General features: G+C 36.8%; 1 protein-coding gene across 2 annotated transcripts in view; it reads left to right on the top strand.

The window, feature by feature from the left end:
• The window catches only part of ITGA1 (integrin subunit alpha 1), a 164,378-nt gene extending 151,627 nt beyond the window's left edge, over positions 1-12,751 (top strand). For both annotated transcript variants that reach the window (XM_045438298.1, XM_045438288.1), the window contains exons 28-29: positions 1,302-1,418; positions 7,207-12,751. In XM_045438298.1, coding sequence (XP_045294254.1) covers positions 1,302-1,418; positions 7,207-7,251 — 162 coding nt within the window. In that variant the 3' untranslated portion in view covers positions 7,252-12,751. The remainder of the gene's footprint in view (positions 1-1,301; positions 1,419-7,206) is intronic.
• The last annotated feature ends 6,145 nt before the right edge of the window (positions 12,752-18,896 follow it).

The raw sequence follows: 18,896 nt of genomic DNA, 5'->3' as shown, positions 1-18,896 counted from the left end.
GATCTTAGTCACCGATCCCATCCAGATTTCAGTTTCTGTATTTGTAAGTTGAGGGAATTGTTTTAGATGTTTTTAAAATCTGTCTTAAACCGTCTTACTCTGTACATATGTATACTGTTGCAAGCTCTGTATTCCCAAGGTGTCAGCAGGGACCCACAGGGAGCAATCTGAAGAGTTTACATCAGTCTCTAAAATATGTAAATATCGCCCCTGTTAGTTTCCTCCTTTTACCTCCAGTCTTCCCTCTAGCTTAAGGAATTGAGACATTCCCTGTGACAAGCAAATACAGAAACTTGAGCTATTATTAGTTATTGACACCTACTCTGAAATAGTTTTTTTTCTCAGAAGCCTAGGGATGAGACACAGGGCAGACAAGTTTCATAGCAGTTTGACTGCCACATTGAGTAGCTGGAACATTAAAAGCCGTTTCTTCAAAGTTTTCTTTCAATTAAGGCCTGATTTATATTGGGACACCTAAGTGGTTCAGTCGGTTAAACTTCCCATTTTGGTTCAGGTCATGATCTCACAGTTTGAGTTCGAGCCCTGCATTGGGCTCTCTGCTGACAGCTCGGAGCCTGGAACCTGCTTCATATTCTGTGCCTTCTTCTCTCTCTACCCCTTCCCCACTCAAGCTCTGTCTCTCTTTCTCTCTCTCTTTTTCTCTCTCAATAACAAACATAAAAAAATTTAAAAAGAACTGATTTATAGATATTGACTAAAGATAAGTACTGGGAGAGACAGTGTGGTATAATAAAATGTACATGAAGGTGAATATATGTGCAAAAATTAATTTATTTGTACACTTGAGATTTATGCATTTTGCTATATGAAAGTTATATATAAATTTGTAGACAAAAAAAAATCACATTAGAATTAAAATTAGAAGAAGACCTACTCAGGATTTTATGTCAACCTGTGGTGACATTTCAGCCTAAATTTTTACGACTGTGACCATGCACTAAAGTCGATCAATGAATCAATGAATCAATAATACTTATTGTTCTCACTGAGTTAAATTCACCTCTGCTCCTGAACATTCTGATTCATAGGCAATTTACTCTGTATATATAAATTTCTAAAGCATGATATTATAAATATTTTTGGTAACAATAAATTTGACACGGTTAGAGGTGTTGAATAGAGGAAGGGCATTTCTAAATGTAAACTCAATGTTTTTTCTGTATGTAGTAATCAGATTGAGTACATTGTTTGGTATAAAATTATACCCTGTAAGAACTCAATGTACCAGGAGTTATAATAGGTGTTTATTGATGTTAACAGTCTTGTTTAATGATTTTCAGTTTGCTATTCAAATATCCAAAGATGGACTACCAGGCAGAGTGCCATTATGGGTCATCCTGTTGAGTGCCTTTGCTGGATTGTTGCTGTTAATGCTGCTCATATTAGCACTGTGGAAGGTAAGCACCGAAGTTCCTTTGATTTCCTATTTCAACTACCAACAGCAAATTGGTGAAATGAATTATGATTTATCCGTGCTGTGCAATACAATATTAATTAGACAGCCATTAAAAATACTGAGGGACATCTGGGTGGCTCAGTCGGCTGGGTGTCCAACTTTTGGTTTCGGCTCAGTTCATAATCCCAGGGTCATGGGATAGAGCCCTGCGTTGGGCTCCATGTGGAACATGGAGCCTGTTTAAGATTCTCTCTCTCTTCCTCTGCCTCTCTCCCTCACTAGTGCTGTCTCTCTCTCTCTCTCTAAAATAAAAAGGAAATAAAAATATTGAAATGATGGGACCAAGACAAATTTTTTTAAAATGTGTATCTCAAACACTATGCACAATTTAATCTCAGTTTTGTAAAAGAAAAAAAAATCCAAAAATCATGATGGATCTCTCTAGAGGTTGGGCTTATAAGGGACCTTTATATGTCTATAATATTGGGAATTGTAAATGTTTATAAGGAAAGAAGAATGAAACCTCTCTTTTATTAAAAAAAAATAAAAGAAAAGAATGAATTCCTCTATCAGTTTAAGAATATATAAGCAATAGAATAGTTAGGATGAGCATTATCCTAATCACATACCTCTATGCATCTTAAAAACTAAGATTTCTTTAATATATAAAGAAATATACCACATTTTATGCAATAGTTGTGTGCCTGAGTAAGAGATGAGAAATTTATTAATTAGTTGATGGAAAGAGAAAGATTACTGTTTCACTGACTCCTATTTCATATCCTCTTGTGAAACTATTTCTGTTGGATAAATCTGCATATTTACATAGATGTTTGCTTATACTGAGGTATGTGAGATTTTTCAAACTCTTAGTTGCATCATTTTAAAATTAAGCAGAACTGAGGGGTGCCTGGGTGGCTCAGTTGGTTAAGCATCTGACTTCGGCTCAGGTCATGATCTCATGGTTCGTGGGTTCGAGCCCCGCATCAGGCTCTCTGCTGTCAGCACAGAGCCTGCTTTGGATTCTCTGTCTCTGTCTCTGTCTCTCTCTCTCTCCACCCCTCCCCTGTGTGTGCTCTGTCTCTCTCAAAAGAAATAAATAAAATTTTGAAAAGTTAAATAAATAAAATAAAATTAAGCAGAACTTAGATGACAGCATTTGCACCAAATTTAATAGAGAATAAAATCCCGTAGAAAAGTTGAATTTAATGTTCTTCCAATTAAACATCAAATTGGTATTTATTCTAACATAGTATCACCCTATATTTTATCAAATTGTTTTATTAAATCGCTAAACTCTGTTAAAAATGCAGGATATGGCTATATATTCCTTTTTCTAATCCCTGAGCATTAGAATTCTCTTTTAATCAAACAGTTCAAATAATAAATTTCTGTCCTATCAAATTTCCAGCTGTTCCTATCCTTTTGACTCTCTTAAAATAAATAACTTCCTCTTTTGGGGGGTGGTTTACACTGAGAGGGGATGACAAACAAAACCATGTTAGAGATGTAGACCTGTAGCATTTCCAGCAAAGTCTCTAAGACAGGATTAATTCCTTGCTTTCTCAAACCTCCAGCTCTTAGGCGTTACCAGTGCTGTGTCTGTAATACCTGGCTTTGCCACACTGTGGTACCCAAGACCTGACTTAGTGGTGCTGAGGTTGTGCTTGAAACCTAGAATGTGGTTTCTTCATTTACATGCACCTCTGTTACAGAGAGTGTTTTATTGTTGATTTCTTCCAGTGTGATCTATTCTGAGCACTGCACTTGCCCATATAGACTTAGGACCTGGCTGACAAGAGAAAAGGAAAGCCAGAGCTGATATTTGGATAGGTTTTCTCCGGTGGCATGTCTGCTTAAAACAAATAAGTTTTATCCACTTATTTGGTTTTTTGGCCACCAATCTGAAAAAGCATAAAAGTAAAAATAAACACATCCTTCCATACAGTCAGCGCTTTTTTGATACATTCTTCTGGCTTCTTAGATCTTTTTAGGCCCAGGAAGGAAGGTAATTTAGCAACCTTTGGACTGCTGTAACCAGTAGGTACATTTAGTTCAACCAGTTCAGTGGGAGATGCCTCAATGAGAACTGTGACTCCACAGAAACAAAGGAATTAGGACTTCCTGAGAGCTTTCTGCGTGCCAGGAACTGTTTTCAGCTTTTCCACTGTAATATTAACATCAACCCTTGAGAAAGACACTACTGTGAACCTCATTTTCTTAATGAGAAATTTGAGGCATACATATGTTCCCGAGGCCACATGGTTTATCAGGTTCATAGTAAGGACCTCAACCCAGACCATTTCACTTCATTGCCAACACTATGAACCCCTTGCTCTATGTTCTCTCTGTCTTTTGTTCACTCTGTTGTCCTTACAACCTTTTCAACTGAGTACTTTGACTACATTTTATACTTGATAACATTAAAGCAAAGAGAGGTTAAGTAAATCTCCCAAGATTATCAGCTACTAAGGGACCGGATTCAAGCAATGATCTTTCAGCAACACCCATCCTTTTTCCAATACATCCCACTGCTGCAGGCTATGAGGCAGGGCTCTTCATTCTGGAGCTCCAGGAATTGGGTTTTGTTCAAGAAGGTCATGAACTCTCTGAAATGTATAAAAATATTTTGTTTTAGAATGAGAGTCTCTAGTTGGATTCAGTCTTTCAGCAGATCCATTATGCTAAAAAGATTAATTGCCCCTCCTCCTGTTTTAAAGCCATTTTGAACATCCCTGAAGCATGTATTTGGTCTATAGTAGACTCAGAAAAGCTACTGTTATTCCCAGGGATCTTTTTATACTAATTATACCTTGAGCAGAAACCCCAGGACTGTCCCTTCTTTCTCCTCCTTCCAAATCTGAGCACTCTAGAAGTTCATGGGAACTTCCTGGCTCCATACAGGAGACAGGCCAAAGATTCTTACTGGATCTGTGAATCTATTTCAAAAGGCACAGTCTTTATATAATTTATCCCTATAGTACACATGGCAGAAATAGAAATTTGACAAAATCTTAGTAAACAGCTTAAGACACTTAATATTGAAGAGAGAAGGCTTTTAGGGGGCACAGATCTAAATAGACTGAGAAACATGTCCTGGAATATAGTACCACATGTTGAGGGGGAAACTCAGTCAGGCCAATATAACCAATAGAATGGAATGAGACTCAGCCCACAGAGGAACCCTAAGAAAGAAGAACATCTCTCTCTTAGCTTGATTTCATAGCAATGCCTGAGGTTCCATCACTGATGATTTATTTACAAGTCCTAAAGCTTTGTTCCTCATCCAATATTCCTATCTTTGGTGGATGTGGATAGGGAATAGCACTACAATTTTTTAGTTTTTGGTATATTAGTATCAATTTATCCATTCAACATTTATTGCATATTATAGCCAATAAGCACATACTTTCTACCGGGTACTATTTACTTTGACCCTTTGCCATAGGGTTTTGAACTAGGGAAGCATAAATAAGATCTAGCACTTACTGATAAGTAAATATGAAAAGACAAAGAAGGAAAGTGAAAGTTGTAAGTCTGGACACTGAAAACAAACTTAACTTGTTTTTAACCTTGGCTAGTATTAACCTTCACTGGTTTGAAGCTATGTTCTATATTCACCTACTCTCCACTCCTATGACCCAACTTCCACTAAGGACCCAACTTAATAGAATTCGTTGGGTGGAAAAGTTCAGATAGCACAATTAAGTTTTAAAACAGAGCATTTAGTGTGTGAAAGCAAAGGAAAGTTGGAAAGATGCAAAAAGACTTAAGAGGGAAAGGACAGGAGATAAAGAGCAGGGTAGAGCAGGAGAGAGAAAAGTCTTACAATTCACCACCTATTTCTGTGAAAGCCTCATCTGGTTAATTTTTGACTTAGGACATGCGGGCACAAGTTAAGGGGCCTGATGGTTTGTGAATCCAGTACTTTTATTGTTGGCTCAAAGAAAAAACCTGAGACATATAGAACTGCCATTAGAAGAGGGACAGATTCATTGGTTTTTTCTCGTGCTTATTTGTTCTGTTGTCTTTGCCTCATCTACCACTAGATGCCTCAACTAGATTCTGGCATGATGGAAAACATAAAAAAGTTAACTTCTCTCACTTAAAAATGCATACTTTTGACCATTTATGCCTTGTAAGCCCTCAGTTATTCAATAATTATTTTTGAATATATCATTCCCTTGCAAATTTACCATAACTTCCTGATTAAAATAATATGAGCGTATCACACTTTCAAAGAACTAACTTGTTGTCTGCTTGAACTATTATAATCTACTCTGAAATTTACAAAAAAATAGAAAGACCCTTAATTTCCTTTTTAAAAAAAAAATGTTTTTATTTATTCTTGAGAGAGAGAGAGAGACAGAGCATGAGCAGGGGAGAAGCAGAGCGAGAGAGGGACACAGAATCCAAAGCAGGCTCCAGGCTCTAAGCCGTCAGCACAGAGCCCGATTCGGGGCTCGAACACACAGACCATGAGATCACGACCTGAGCTGAAGTCAGATGCTCAACCGACTGACCCAGGCACCCCAATTTCCTCTTATTTAAAATGTCCACATGTGGGGTGCCTGGGTGGCTCACTCGGTTAAGCATCCAACTCTATTTCTGTTCAAGTCATGATCTCACAGTTCGTGGGATTGAGCCCTGCATTGGGCTCTGTGCTGACAGTGGGGAGTCTTCTTGGGATTTTCTCTCTCCCTCTCTTTCTCTCTGCCCTTCGCCCAGTCATGCTCACTAGCGCTCTCTCAAAATAAATAAATAAACTTTATTTTTTTTTATTTTTTTTTTCAACGTTTATTTATTTTTGGGACAGAGAGAGACAGAGCATGAAAGGGGAGGGGCAGAGAGAGAGGGAGACACAGAATCGGAAACAGGCTCCAGGCTCTGAGCCATCAGCCCAGAGCCCGACGCGGGGCTCGAACTCACGGACCGCGAGATCGTGACCTGGCTGAAGTCGGACGCTTAACCGACTGCGCCACCCAGGCGCCCCTAAATAAATAAACTTTAAAAATAAAATACAATACCCACATTTTGGATTAGATTATTACAAAGGTCCCTTCCAGCCCCTATACTTACTTTTATTATAATATACAATAGGAAATATATAAAGTACTTATAATTTTTATAATGTCCCAAATTACAAGGTATAATGAAAAGTTACCCACATTCACCCCTATGTGAAATTTCTTATATGTTCAGAAATATGTTTCTTATATCCAAATTATCCAGCATGTTTTCAAGAGGTATTTCCTGTCAAGTCTATAAAGGCAGATGTCCTGACACATTTAAAGTTATCCAGACAATTCATATCTCCCTAACCTCTCAGTCATAATGCATGTACCAGATTCCCCACCAGCTCTAAAGACCTCAATTTATGAGGTTATTTGATGGAATTTCTCTGCCACATCCCTGAAAAAAAAAGATGACGGCAAAATGCCATTTAGTGCCAGCTGACTGTAGTTTGCATGCTTCCCAAATATTTTCCCAAAACATTTTTAAGTTAATTCACCACATGTACTAGTTCTTACTGGGAGACATGATATATTTAACCAACAAAAAAAGTTTAAAATGAAATAACAACTTAATAAATGTCATTTCTTGACATTCAATATTACTTAATAGGTCAATCAAAAAAAAACCTTTCTCAATTTTATTAATTATTTGTATTATTAATTATTTGCCTGCCCCAAATCCCTAGCATAGTATTAAATTTTATCCAAGGGCTTTAGTATTTATTACTTAAATTGAAATAATTAATTGTATTGTGTTTGATATTTTCTTAACAGATTGGATTCTTCAAAAGACCACTAAAGAAGAAAATGGAAAAATGACATATTTTACAGGAGAAAAATAATAATAATTATTTGATGATCTATCCTCAGGTTTGCCTCAAATATGTGACAAGAAATGTATAGATACAATTAAAGACATAGTCACATAACTTTATGTAATCCATCAGGGATTAATCACTTGGAAAGTGATAAGTCAAAGAAGATCCAAAAACAATACCATAAAAATATATTTTATAAAATGATGAAAAATATTTTAAAATAATTACTCATGTGTATTATTTAAGTAAAATTACAAAGTGTTTTGAAGATGAAGATTAACCTGTACAAATATGTTTACATATTAAATCAGCATTCAGAGTATTTAAGGAATGCATAAAAAGACTTTTATGATCATTGATAAGTTAAGCTTTTTTCCATTGATTCCTGATGGATATTCACATTCAGCATGATAGTCAACATTTGTAAATGACAAGAAAAGAGTTAACTGAAAAAGATAACTTCCCCCTATTCAAATGAGAAATTTTTCCTGGGTAAAGTATATATAAAATATGGACTGAAAATATAATTAAATCACAGAGAATACGTTAGCATCTTTGTGTTGGGTTCTGTACTTGGAAAAAAATTTGTTTTCCAAAGTGTTTGGAAACTTTGAGCTGAAGGAAAACCAAGAGTGACTTGATTAAAAGCAGTGCACTGAATGGCTTAATTTAAGCTTTCACAGAACATGTTTCATTTTGATATTGAGCCCTAAAACTCAAAACTTTATGCCGAAAACAACGCTTCACGGCAGTTTTGTGTGGCATACCCGCGATTTGTCATGAAAAGCCATGTTGTGTATGGGATATAATAAGATGGCTTCTGAACGGAACATGGCAGCTTAGGCAGATGCCACGGAAATGCTGAAGTCATCATTGCTGGGCAACTTTTGAACGTTAGGGGTTCCAGGATGTACCAAAAGTAGGAGTTTTCTCAGCTCCTTGGTACATGGTTCATTTAAACCCTCAAGCTGTGAAAGTATGTTTATTTTTCATTTTTTAAAAGGTATTTAACTTTTGAAACACATTTCTTACGTTTATGAAAGGCAGTATTCCATTTCAATATTGCATTTTACCAAGAAGACACTGCTTTATAAGTGTGGCATATCAATATTTAAATAGAACTCCAGAAATGAATTTTAAAGAACTTTAGCTTTGAAACCTCGCACCGACAGAAAGAGATCACACCTCTTTATGAGCTTCTTTGCTCCTGAAGTAATTATCACGGTGCCTTGGACTCTACTGTAGCATAAGCTCCTGGGTTGCTCCGTTGCTTAGGAAAATAACAATGAATGAATGTATCGTAGCCGCATGTGTGAACTACTGCTGTAAAATTAGCTGATTCTTCTGCAACAACTCCATCTCTCCACCTGGCTGACCATCACAAGACCAGCATCTGTCCAGAACCTTATTCAGAAAGTTCTGGACTCTACTTTTCTCAAAAAACATCAAATCAAGGGAGAAATTAAATGCCATAGATTTAATTTTTTAATATAATTTCCAAGGAATTATCTGAGAACTCAACATCGGCCTGCCTCGTGGTGCTCCACATCTACATCTAAGATCCTGACGATCAAAACCTTGCACCTGGGGAGTGCCCAGGTCATCAGTACCCTAAGAAAAGCGCAATCTTTCCAGAGGTTTGATAGCCTCCTGCTGGCCTGTCATTGTTGAGAAAAGTCTACTTTGGGAATTTCCTTCATTCCCACTATCTATCTCGGGTTCAGAAATCATGCTTTCCACCTATTATTTCTTTGCCCAATAAAACTCAGGTCTCTCTTGTTCAGTCACCATGCTGCACAACTCCTGTGCATAGCCTATTCAGCAGCTCTGCTCCAATCTCAACACATTCTCAGAAATAAATCTAGCAGGTAAACTTAAATTCACACGTGGCCTCCATGACTGCTAGGCAAAGCATTCACCAAACCAGGAGTGTGTACATCTTAACTAAATATGGTGTTGACCCAGAGGGAAAAGATGGAAACCATGTCATTTTGAATTTTTTAGAAAAGACAGGGAGAACTGCTGGGCCAGATCAAATAGGTACTTATAATCATGGCACAGTTTTTAACATCAATCATTCCCAGTTTTTAAATAGAATTTAATGGACCAGATATCCATCATCCCTAATACTATAACTTGTTGAGCTTTATGTGTGTGAGCATCTGTGTGTGTAAACACACATGTACACACACCCACATGAATGTGCAAACATAAATCAAATACAAAATATCTCAATAATACCAAATGACAGGGTTTGACAAAAAGGACAAAAAATAAACACAAAAGCTACACCACCAAGGAAAGTTTGATTCATCCACTTTGCATGTAGTTTTCATTTTTATTAATATTTAACTTTAATGTACAGTTCTGCAACTATGTAAAAGATGCAAATGTGGAGGTTCTGATTAGAATAAGTCAGCAGTACATATGTTCTAAAACATAGTCAATGATCAAGAAATATACTAACCTCTACCATTTTATTCTAAAGCACTTAATAAGAAAAGTGAGTGCTTTTTAAAACTATGAGTTTATTCCAGAAACTTTTTTTAACTTTGGTATTTTATAAAATTGACTATTTCTTCCATTGTGAACTTACATATGTATGAAGTCCCTTTCCAGACTAAAGTTAGAAAAGTATATTGGTAAATTATTCAATAACTGGCTCTCCAGGAGGAAAACAAATTCCCTGATTTGTGTCATTTGCCAATTTCCATGACCTAAATAGTCTTGTCATGGCCATTTTCAAGCTACTGATATAACCCTACCATCTTAACAAAACTCCTGAAAATTAATCTGTCAGGTCCCGTGAACCAGTATGAACTGGCTTCAGCACACCATTGAAATAGATTAGATGACAATAATAGGCAATAGATAGATGATAGATAAATAGATATAGATATACAGAGATATAACATGTTGAATATATATATATAGATAGATACACAAATACACACAATATCATCATATTTCAAATTATCCTTAAAATGCTCATCTCAAGCAGACATAATGCTACATGGTTTCCCATTCTTTAACTTCAACTTCTAAAATTATAGCCTTCCTTTAATATTATTAAAATTATATAAACTTTCAGAAGAAGCAAGAATTGAAACCAAGAAAATCTGAAGGGTGACACAGTGAAAATCGGAACTTCAAAACCACTAAGAAGCTGCTTCACCTTCTCTAGGAGTCCATTGCCCTGGAGCAATAGTGTGAAAGTTCATCCTTTGCAAATATTTGTAATTTCTATGATCCAATTTGAAATTCAGTGGTCCAATTTATTCACTTATTTTCTCTGAGCTGTAAAGTCATGGGCAGTTTAATCTGAATATTTCCATGTCATAAATACACTTGAAATGAGTCTTGTGGGGGAGAATTTTTTGCAAAATTTGATGCTTACTCAACCATGATAAATGTACCTATATATGCAAATACCTATAAATATATGTGTATATATATACATATATATATATATATATACACACACACACATATATGTATATATATGTATATATATTCTCTTTTCCTTTTACGAAACCAGTATGTAGACTCAATTGGAAAACAAATCTGCGCCAAAAGCAAAGGTGGCTGCACAGTGCTGGAGTAGAGCTGGGTTGTAGCGGCTGTGAGAAGCCGTGCGCACATCTCTCTAGGCATTCTCTGGAAGGGCCACAGCTTGTACAGTGTGAATGGCTGCCCCGCCATTCCGTACAGTGTGCCTTCGTAGGGGGTAATGTCTTTATCAAACATGTTGTAATCTGTTCTGTGTGAATTAACTATCGTGCTTTGCACAACACTGAGAAAACTAGGGAAGACCCAGGCTCAGAACATGGTTCATGTGCTAGGTGCAATCACGTTGTTGTCCAGAGAGAGACTTCTGGAAAGTTATTTTTAAAAAATAGTATCCTCTGCATCCTTCATTTATTTTCGGCAGTTCTCAAGTTCTCCTCATTAGTTACCCGTCCCAGCCCCCACCAAGGGAGATTTTCTAGAGGACTATTGGAGAAAAATCTGTTCAAAACATGTGCTCTCTGTTTGCTGTGAATACCAGCTTCAGTGAACTGATCATTTATATAGAATTTCAGTCCTCGGTTCTTCTGTGACACAATCAAGGGATGACATGGTATAGGTATAATGTAATAGGGACAAAATGCCTTGTACTTCAGAGATGGGACATCTTTAACAGATTTACAAACCTTTATGGGACACCATCAGCAACTATGCCAAGGGTTGAAGGAAGGGCTTCTAGGATATAGCTATCAGCACCCCACAATCCCCATCCTCACCCATGGACATAATAATCCAAAAAATTAAAAAGAAGACTCTAAAATCTTCAGACTGATGCTATTTTTAGCTTAATTTGTTAACAGCAGATTTTTTAATGCAAACACATCTTTAAGGTGAGTCCACTGGGCAACCCCTTTTAATGTTAAACTGCTGTCGCTAAACCTCTCCAATGTAGAACTTCTGAAACCATCCCAAGAAGTTAACTCTGTAGTACATTACAAAAGGCTATATTCTGCTGTCTCCCAAATGGAAGCACTATTGTGCAACATCTTATGTAAAATAAAAATAGAGCTAACAACTGACCTTGTAATCTGGTGAACAAGTCAGTATCTTTGATCCTCATATTAAAATGTAACCTTGAATTTAGAAATTCCAAGTAACAGCCTGTAACCATTAAGCTTGAGGAAATCTAAAGGACCCTATGTTGGCCCTTAAGCCCCAGCCCCCTTGTCCCCGACGACATCTGGCACCAAGAGGTCCATTTCTCAACTGATGGGAATGGATGCTTCTGCCTCTAAAAAAGGCTAAAAGGACTGAGTTTAACCCCTGAATCCACTACACCCCAGGATCAGCCTGGCCCCACCTCATATCAGATATACACAGAAGCACTTCTTGCTGAAAATTTACCATACTGAAAAATACACAAGGGTGAGTTATCACTTCAAATGTACTCTGCTTTGAGGTCAGCCTTTCTTTTCTTTTTTTTCTTTCTTCCTTTCTTTCTTTCTTTCTTTTTTTTTTTTTTTTTTTGCCTTTTTAAATATATCAAAACCTTTCTACCATGACCAATGAATTCAGAACTTGATGTAAGACTTCCTTGCATTTCTCTCCTGCCACAAGCTGGCGAATTTGAATGCCTTAAGGACTGGGCATTGAAATGAGCCGGAGTCCATTTGCAGGATGTCTCTGCCTTCTGCCTTCCAGTTGGTTTCTTCTGCACAGTGGGGATGTTTAGTTTCGATTTGGAACTTCCTTGGCAAGGCCACTGTAAGTCTTGTGCCCCTGGCAGGTCCTTGAGTAGTTGCATGTTCTTTCTGATGAGTTGACACTCAGAAATCCTTTAATTACCTGACACATCATGGAAAGCATGGCAGTAAACTAGGGACTGGTGACACTCCTAACTATGATGATATTTGATTTTACCATATTTCAAGTCACATCTTTATGAAAAAAAAAAAAAAAAGACTAAGCGGAATCTTACAAGCTCTTCTGCAAAATACTGAGACTCAATGCTTGATCTGTGCGTATAGACTGGGGAAAAAAAAATTTTAAAGGAATCTTCCAAATAATAACGACTGAAAGCCAGGTATCCTCTTGAACAATTCCCAGTTGACATTACCTGTTCCCACCCCCATTTTTTAAGAGAGAGATTGAATGAGGAAAACTGAGTGACATAATTGTTCCTCCACAGAGTAGCCAAGCAAAAGGGAAGCCCCACACAAAAGCTAATGATGGCTTTCTGGGAGATAGCTGCATGGTAGGTCCAATGCCAGGCGGCCATCTTCCTGTCATGCCCCTCAGGCATCTTGCATCTTGAAAGACAGAAAGAAAAAAATTGGGGGGGGAAGGGGAGAGGAAATGAAGTTCTTTATCTTTTATATATGCATCCTTCCTCCTTAAAATACCACAAGCTCCCTTAGACCACATTGTACCCACACACAATACTAACACATGTTCTTTGCACAAGTGAATTGTTGATTAAATAAAAGTATATTCTTGGGGTGCCTGGGTGGCTCAGTCGGTTGAGCCTCCGACTTTGGCTCAGGTCATAATTTTGCGGTTTGTGAGTTCAAGCCTTACGTCGTGCTCTGTGCTGACAGTTCAGAGCCTGGAGCCTGTTTCAGATTCTGTGTCTCCCTCTCTCTCTGCTCCTCCCCCGTTCATTCTCTCTCTCTCTCTCTCTCTCTCTCTCTCTGTCAAAAGTAAATAAACATTAAAAAAATTTTTTTTAAGTATATTCTTACTTGTCTTTTAGCTGGGGCGAATTTCCAAGTTTGATACACTGTCTCAAGTAAAAACAATCATTTGAAGCAGCAGCACATCAGATCTTCTTCATACCAGAATCATTTCACACAGGACATCCTGATACTTAGCATGTAATCCTGACACCTCCTGGCCTTATTTCAGGATGCAACAGCTGTCTCTCTGTGTTCTTCATTAGGAAACATTGGCCTGTGAAGAGAATGGTGTACTGTATTTTACTACTGTGAGGTTTTAAAATTGTTAACAGACAGTGTGAAGAATCGTAAACATTTGATTAAAAAGAAAAATGCTGTATATAATTACTGCCCTGAAACATGTATCATATCACTCCAATAAAGTTTTTGCATCACCTAACATAACGTATATTGCATTGCTTGTTTTTTTACTTACCTCAGAATAAACTTATTAAAATGAATAGCTTAAGGGTGTATGCATTTCTGCAAGACTTTTATTGGACAAACTCATTAGAAGAAAATGTTCTAATCACCTTCAAGAACAAAAAAGCACAACCTTTGTTGACACTAATAATTTTATAGGTGCCTAACTTAAACCCGTTTTTTTTTTTTCAGGTAACAGTTATTAACCTGATATAATTAGAAATAGCTGAGAGAGTAAAAGAGTATTTTGAATATCCAACATATGGTGTATCCTGTACACTGATTTGAGGTCAGAGGTTTGGTATTTTTGGTCTAATTCTTATCTTATCCTGTGCATCAGCTGTGTATCTTACGTCAAGGTAAAGGAGCATCCTGTCTTGTCTATTAACTTTTTAAAAAATGACTCAAAGAAGAATGTGATTGTTGTAATTTTAAGTACATTAGTTTTATCCAAGATTAGTATTTTTCCCAGAGCTCCAACTTTTTTTTTTTTAGCTCCTTCGCAGTTTTTCACTTTGATGGTCTAAAAAGAAAAAACAAAAACAAATTAAGTGTGTCTGTGGTGTTTCCTGTGCACAGTATAGCAATGTGATTAGTCTTTTGCAAACTTGACACAAAAACCACAGAATCCATATTACTGTATATCTTCTTCTGATGAGATGTTTTAATAATGAATTACCTGTTGTATAACAACATATTGGACCACATAGTGAGAAAAAAATACTAAGAAGTGAAAAAAGTTATTTTATTTATTTAATAAGTAATAAAATTACTTAATATATAAGGGCTAGAAGAAAAATGTAGGAAGGAGTGTTAGTAGCAGTCACACATGTTCATCTTGTAAAAGGGTTCATCCTCAAACCATGCTGCAGGAGGACTGAGGAGGTATTTTTACAGAAGAAACCGACTGAGTTACAAAGAGGCTGTTTACAAGGTCCTGTACTAATTTGTGTCAGCACAGTCTCCAATGCCCTGTCTTTTCTCTCTATTGTGAGATAAGTAGTGTTTCTCCCACTTACCCTTTACCCAGGATGAGAATACACGGTGAAGTTACTAGAAAAAAATCTGGATATATTCACTATAAAATAAATGGCATACAATGGAATTTTTTATTTTCAGGTATAGAGCATAGGCACAATTTTCACTTTCCTATCCTTTGTGGTGTCTTTTTTTACTTTTGTAAAATTCATTTGATCATCCACAAGCAGATGTCACGAAGAGTTCACCAAATAGAAGTGATCAAGGAGGACTGGAGGTGACTTCTATTTTATTCTTTGGAATAGTTATATTATTTGAATTGTTTTTAAATACATGAGTATCAATTTTTAAATCAGGAAAAAATTAGAGTAAAAGGTAATATATACACATTGTAGAAAATTTGCAAAACAGAGAAATAATTTAAAAACAATCATAACATTGGCACCAGAAATTACCAACTTCAAATTGTCCTTTTTCTGGGCATACATGCTTATTTTTTTACACATTTCTATTTTGACATACTTCAAATCACAGAGAACATGGTACCCTGTATCTTCTAAAAATGTGACATTATATTTTTAATTTTTCTTTAGTATTAAAGTAGTGATATCTATCAAATTCCTCCCCTTACTCTGGAGCTGACAATAAGAAAAATTATCCCCTCCCCCATTCTCTCTATGTTAATAACCATTATACACACATATACATGTGAACTAGAATTCTCCATTGTCCAGATGTCAAATACTTACTTTTTTTACCTACTTCTTCAAGCAGGGGTGGGATGGCCAGACAGCAAGGAGTGGATGAGGAAAGATGGGAAAGGTAGCATCACTAAGAATAAAAGCAAGTGTGGCCCTATTGATTATGCAAAATCAACTGGGTTATTTTATTAACAGTCTTGAAAAAGAAAGAATTTTTTGCCAAAAATAAGACTTGTAATCATTACATTATAAGCATTAACAAAATGAATTCAGCAAAGGGAAAACAGAAGTAAGAAAACAGGCGACATATAGAAACACATAGCAAATATGACAAAAGTAACTCCAACCGTATCAGTAATTATGTTACAGGTGAATGGTCTAAACTCTCAAGTCAAAAAGCAGAGATTTTCAGGTGGATAAATAAGGTCCATTTATATGCCCTCTAAAAGAGACAGACTTTAGCTTCAAAGGCACAAATAAGTTGAAAGGAAAATGATAGAAAAAAAGATATGCCATGCAGTTACCATAAGAGAGCTGGAGGTAGCTATATTACTATCAAACTGAATGAACTTTAAGATGTGTGTAATACCAGTTGTGCTGGAATTGACCCAGTTGGTTAAGAGTCTGACTTCGGCTCAGATCATGATCTTGCAGTTCATGAGTTCAAGCCCAGAGTCAGGCTCTGTGCTGACAGTTCAGAGTTTGGAGCCTGCTTCAGATCCTGTGTCTCCTCTCCTTCTGCCCCTCCCCTGCTCACATTCCATCTGTCTGTCTGTCTGTCTTTCTCTCTCTCTCCCTCCCTCAAAAAAAAAAAAAAATTTAAAAAAAAGAGGTGTGTGCAATTCCAGACTTGGGAAGATTCTTATCTTGTAAGAAAGAAGGAGACCCCTGGAATTCTTCTAAGTATACAGAAATCCAAATTTATACTTGAGTTGACTTTGATGTCTTGCAGGTTTTTAAGGACTCATTGGTGGCTGAAATGAAACTTCTGTGTGGATTAGAGCAGAATCATGGAGTCATCCCACTCTGAGAGTTGAGTCTTAAATCAATGTATAGGGTCCCTGACCTGCACAAATTCCAGTTACAATGGCCCAATTGCTCCCTTATGGCAGGAATAATAGGGCAAGCACCATTGTCTGTAGGCACCCAGGCTGCCAGCCACTTCACAGATGAATGCAGTTTGGTCATTTGCCAGTGCTCCATTTAGTAACTTGACTGGCAAGAACTGGCTTGAATTAATAAAAGCATCATTGAAACATCTGCAGGTTTGGTCTTTAACTTCCACTTTGCTCAGCTATTTTTTTGTTTTTGTAGTATCTTTCAACCGAGCATGTGTGGCATGAATTCACTTAGATACCACAATCCCGAATGGCATTCCAAAGGCAAGAGTGGAAATGCCTCAACCTGGTAAATAAAGAATAGTATCCAGAATTGGTCATCAGACTGTAATTAGTGGAGCTGGAAGTTAGCCATGCCAGAGACTCTAACCGTCCTTGATGAAATGCCCAGGGCTCTTTAGTTTCACATGCCTAGTTTCTCATTTTCTATTTTCTTCCTTCCTTTACTTTCAGACTTTTCTATTCTATTAGCACCCAAGTACCATCTGCTATTCCTTTTCATACACTTTTCAAACCCGTCTTTCATTCCTGCCCATTCGGCATACCTCATCATTATAATGTGGGTAATTCTGCAAAGATTCCAATTAGTGTGTTATTTCACATCACAGCAGTTGTTCACCTTCTAGGATGGGCCATATCTTCATAAATGAAGATTGTATGTTTAAATGAAGAGTCATTTGTATTCTACAAGAGCTATAAGAATTGGCACATGTGAAGCAGGTACTTTTGAATGGAACTGATGGGGCTGGGTTAAATCTCCCAATTTTCTACAAGAGGGGGAAAAAAAGGAAGATTTATTGTCTACATTCCACGTGCCAGGCAATTTCCTAACATGTTGTTTAATCTTATCAATAACACTGTGGTGATACTATTATTGTTTTTGTTTTACAGGTGCTATAACAGACTCAAAGGAGTTCAGGGGCTACTTCAAGGTTATAAAGCTAGCAAGTGGTAATGCTGACATAGGAACCATGCTCTATCTGGCTTCAAAGTCATTCCCCCCAACAGCAAAGACTTCAGAGGAGGTCATGGTAAGAAAAATGAAAACACAGAGGTGCAGGAGAGCACACATCTATCTTTGTAGTACCTAACACATAGTAGGTACTTCTTTATTATTGACTGAATGCAAGAATTGATAAACTGAGTAAAGTTTTACTTACACAGCTATTATATCTCTCTGGGAGGAAAACCATGAAGATATAGTATGATCACTAGTAATAATAGACTCATATATTTGGAAAAAAATTAAAAATCATCCAGTACTGGATATTTCTTTACATCCTTGATAGTATGATCCAGCCTAGCTCAGACTCTTCCAAGAGTGAGGTTTTCACTATTCCATCTGGAAACCCTGCTCTGGGTTCTGAGAGGTGTTAATTGCTTGAAAGCATGCCCTTATATCTCAAATTCTGATATTAATTCTGTATTAACAACAGCATGGGTGCATTTATCTAAATCTCCTTTAACCTATTAATTATATCTTAGAGTAATGATTCCCATAAACTTACTACTCTTGTGCAGTGCAATACTTAATTTAATTTTTCTGTCTCCATATTATTTCAATATCTAAAATTGCCTCTCTAGTTAATGTCTTTCAATGTATTTTCCTTCTACCAACTGTCAGGACCCTTAGACGAATGTTTTAACTTATCCAAAAATTTAAAAAGTCCAATCTATAAAATTGGATATTATGATATTAAGATCATTACTATATGATAAACTATTTTAAAAATTGGGGCGCCTGGGTGGCTCAGTCGGTTGGGCGTCCGACTTTGGCTCAGGTCATGATCTCGCAGTCTGTGAGTTCCAGCCCAGCGTCGGGATCCGTGCGGAGAGCTCGGAGCTCGGAGCCTGGAGCCTGCTTCGGATTCTGTATCTCCCTCCCTCTCTGCCCCTCCCCCGCTCGTGCTCTGTCTCTCTCTCTCTCTCTCTCTCTCTCTCTCTCTCTGAAAAATAAAACAAACAGTAAAAAAAAATTTTTTTTTAAAAATCAAGACAACATATGGCAATGCAAACATAAAATACAACACAGCTACAATGCATTTTGCATCTAACAATCTTTTCTCATATTGACAATACAAGTGGGTTCTTGATAGAATTATGAAAGTTTATAAAATGAAAGAATGCGTTTTACAAAGAACATATTAGCTGATGTATGGCACTGCCATAGGTAAAAAAAAATTAGTACCACTTATTTTACTTCTT

This window comes from Leopardus geoffroyi, chromosome A1, assembly GCF_018350155.1.
Source record: "Leopardus geoffroyi isolate Oge1 chromosome A1, O.geoffroyi_Oge1_pat1.0, whole genome shotgun sequence".
In the NCBI taxonomy this organism is placed as follows: domain Eukaryota; kingdom Metazoa; phylum Chordata; class Mammalia; order Carnivora; family Felidae; genus Leopardus; species Leopardus geoffroyi.
The sequence above is the reverse complement of the archived record's forward strand: the minus strand, read 5'-3'. Positions and strand labels throughout refer to the sequence as shown.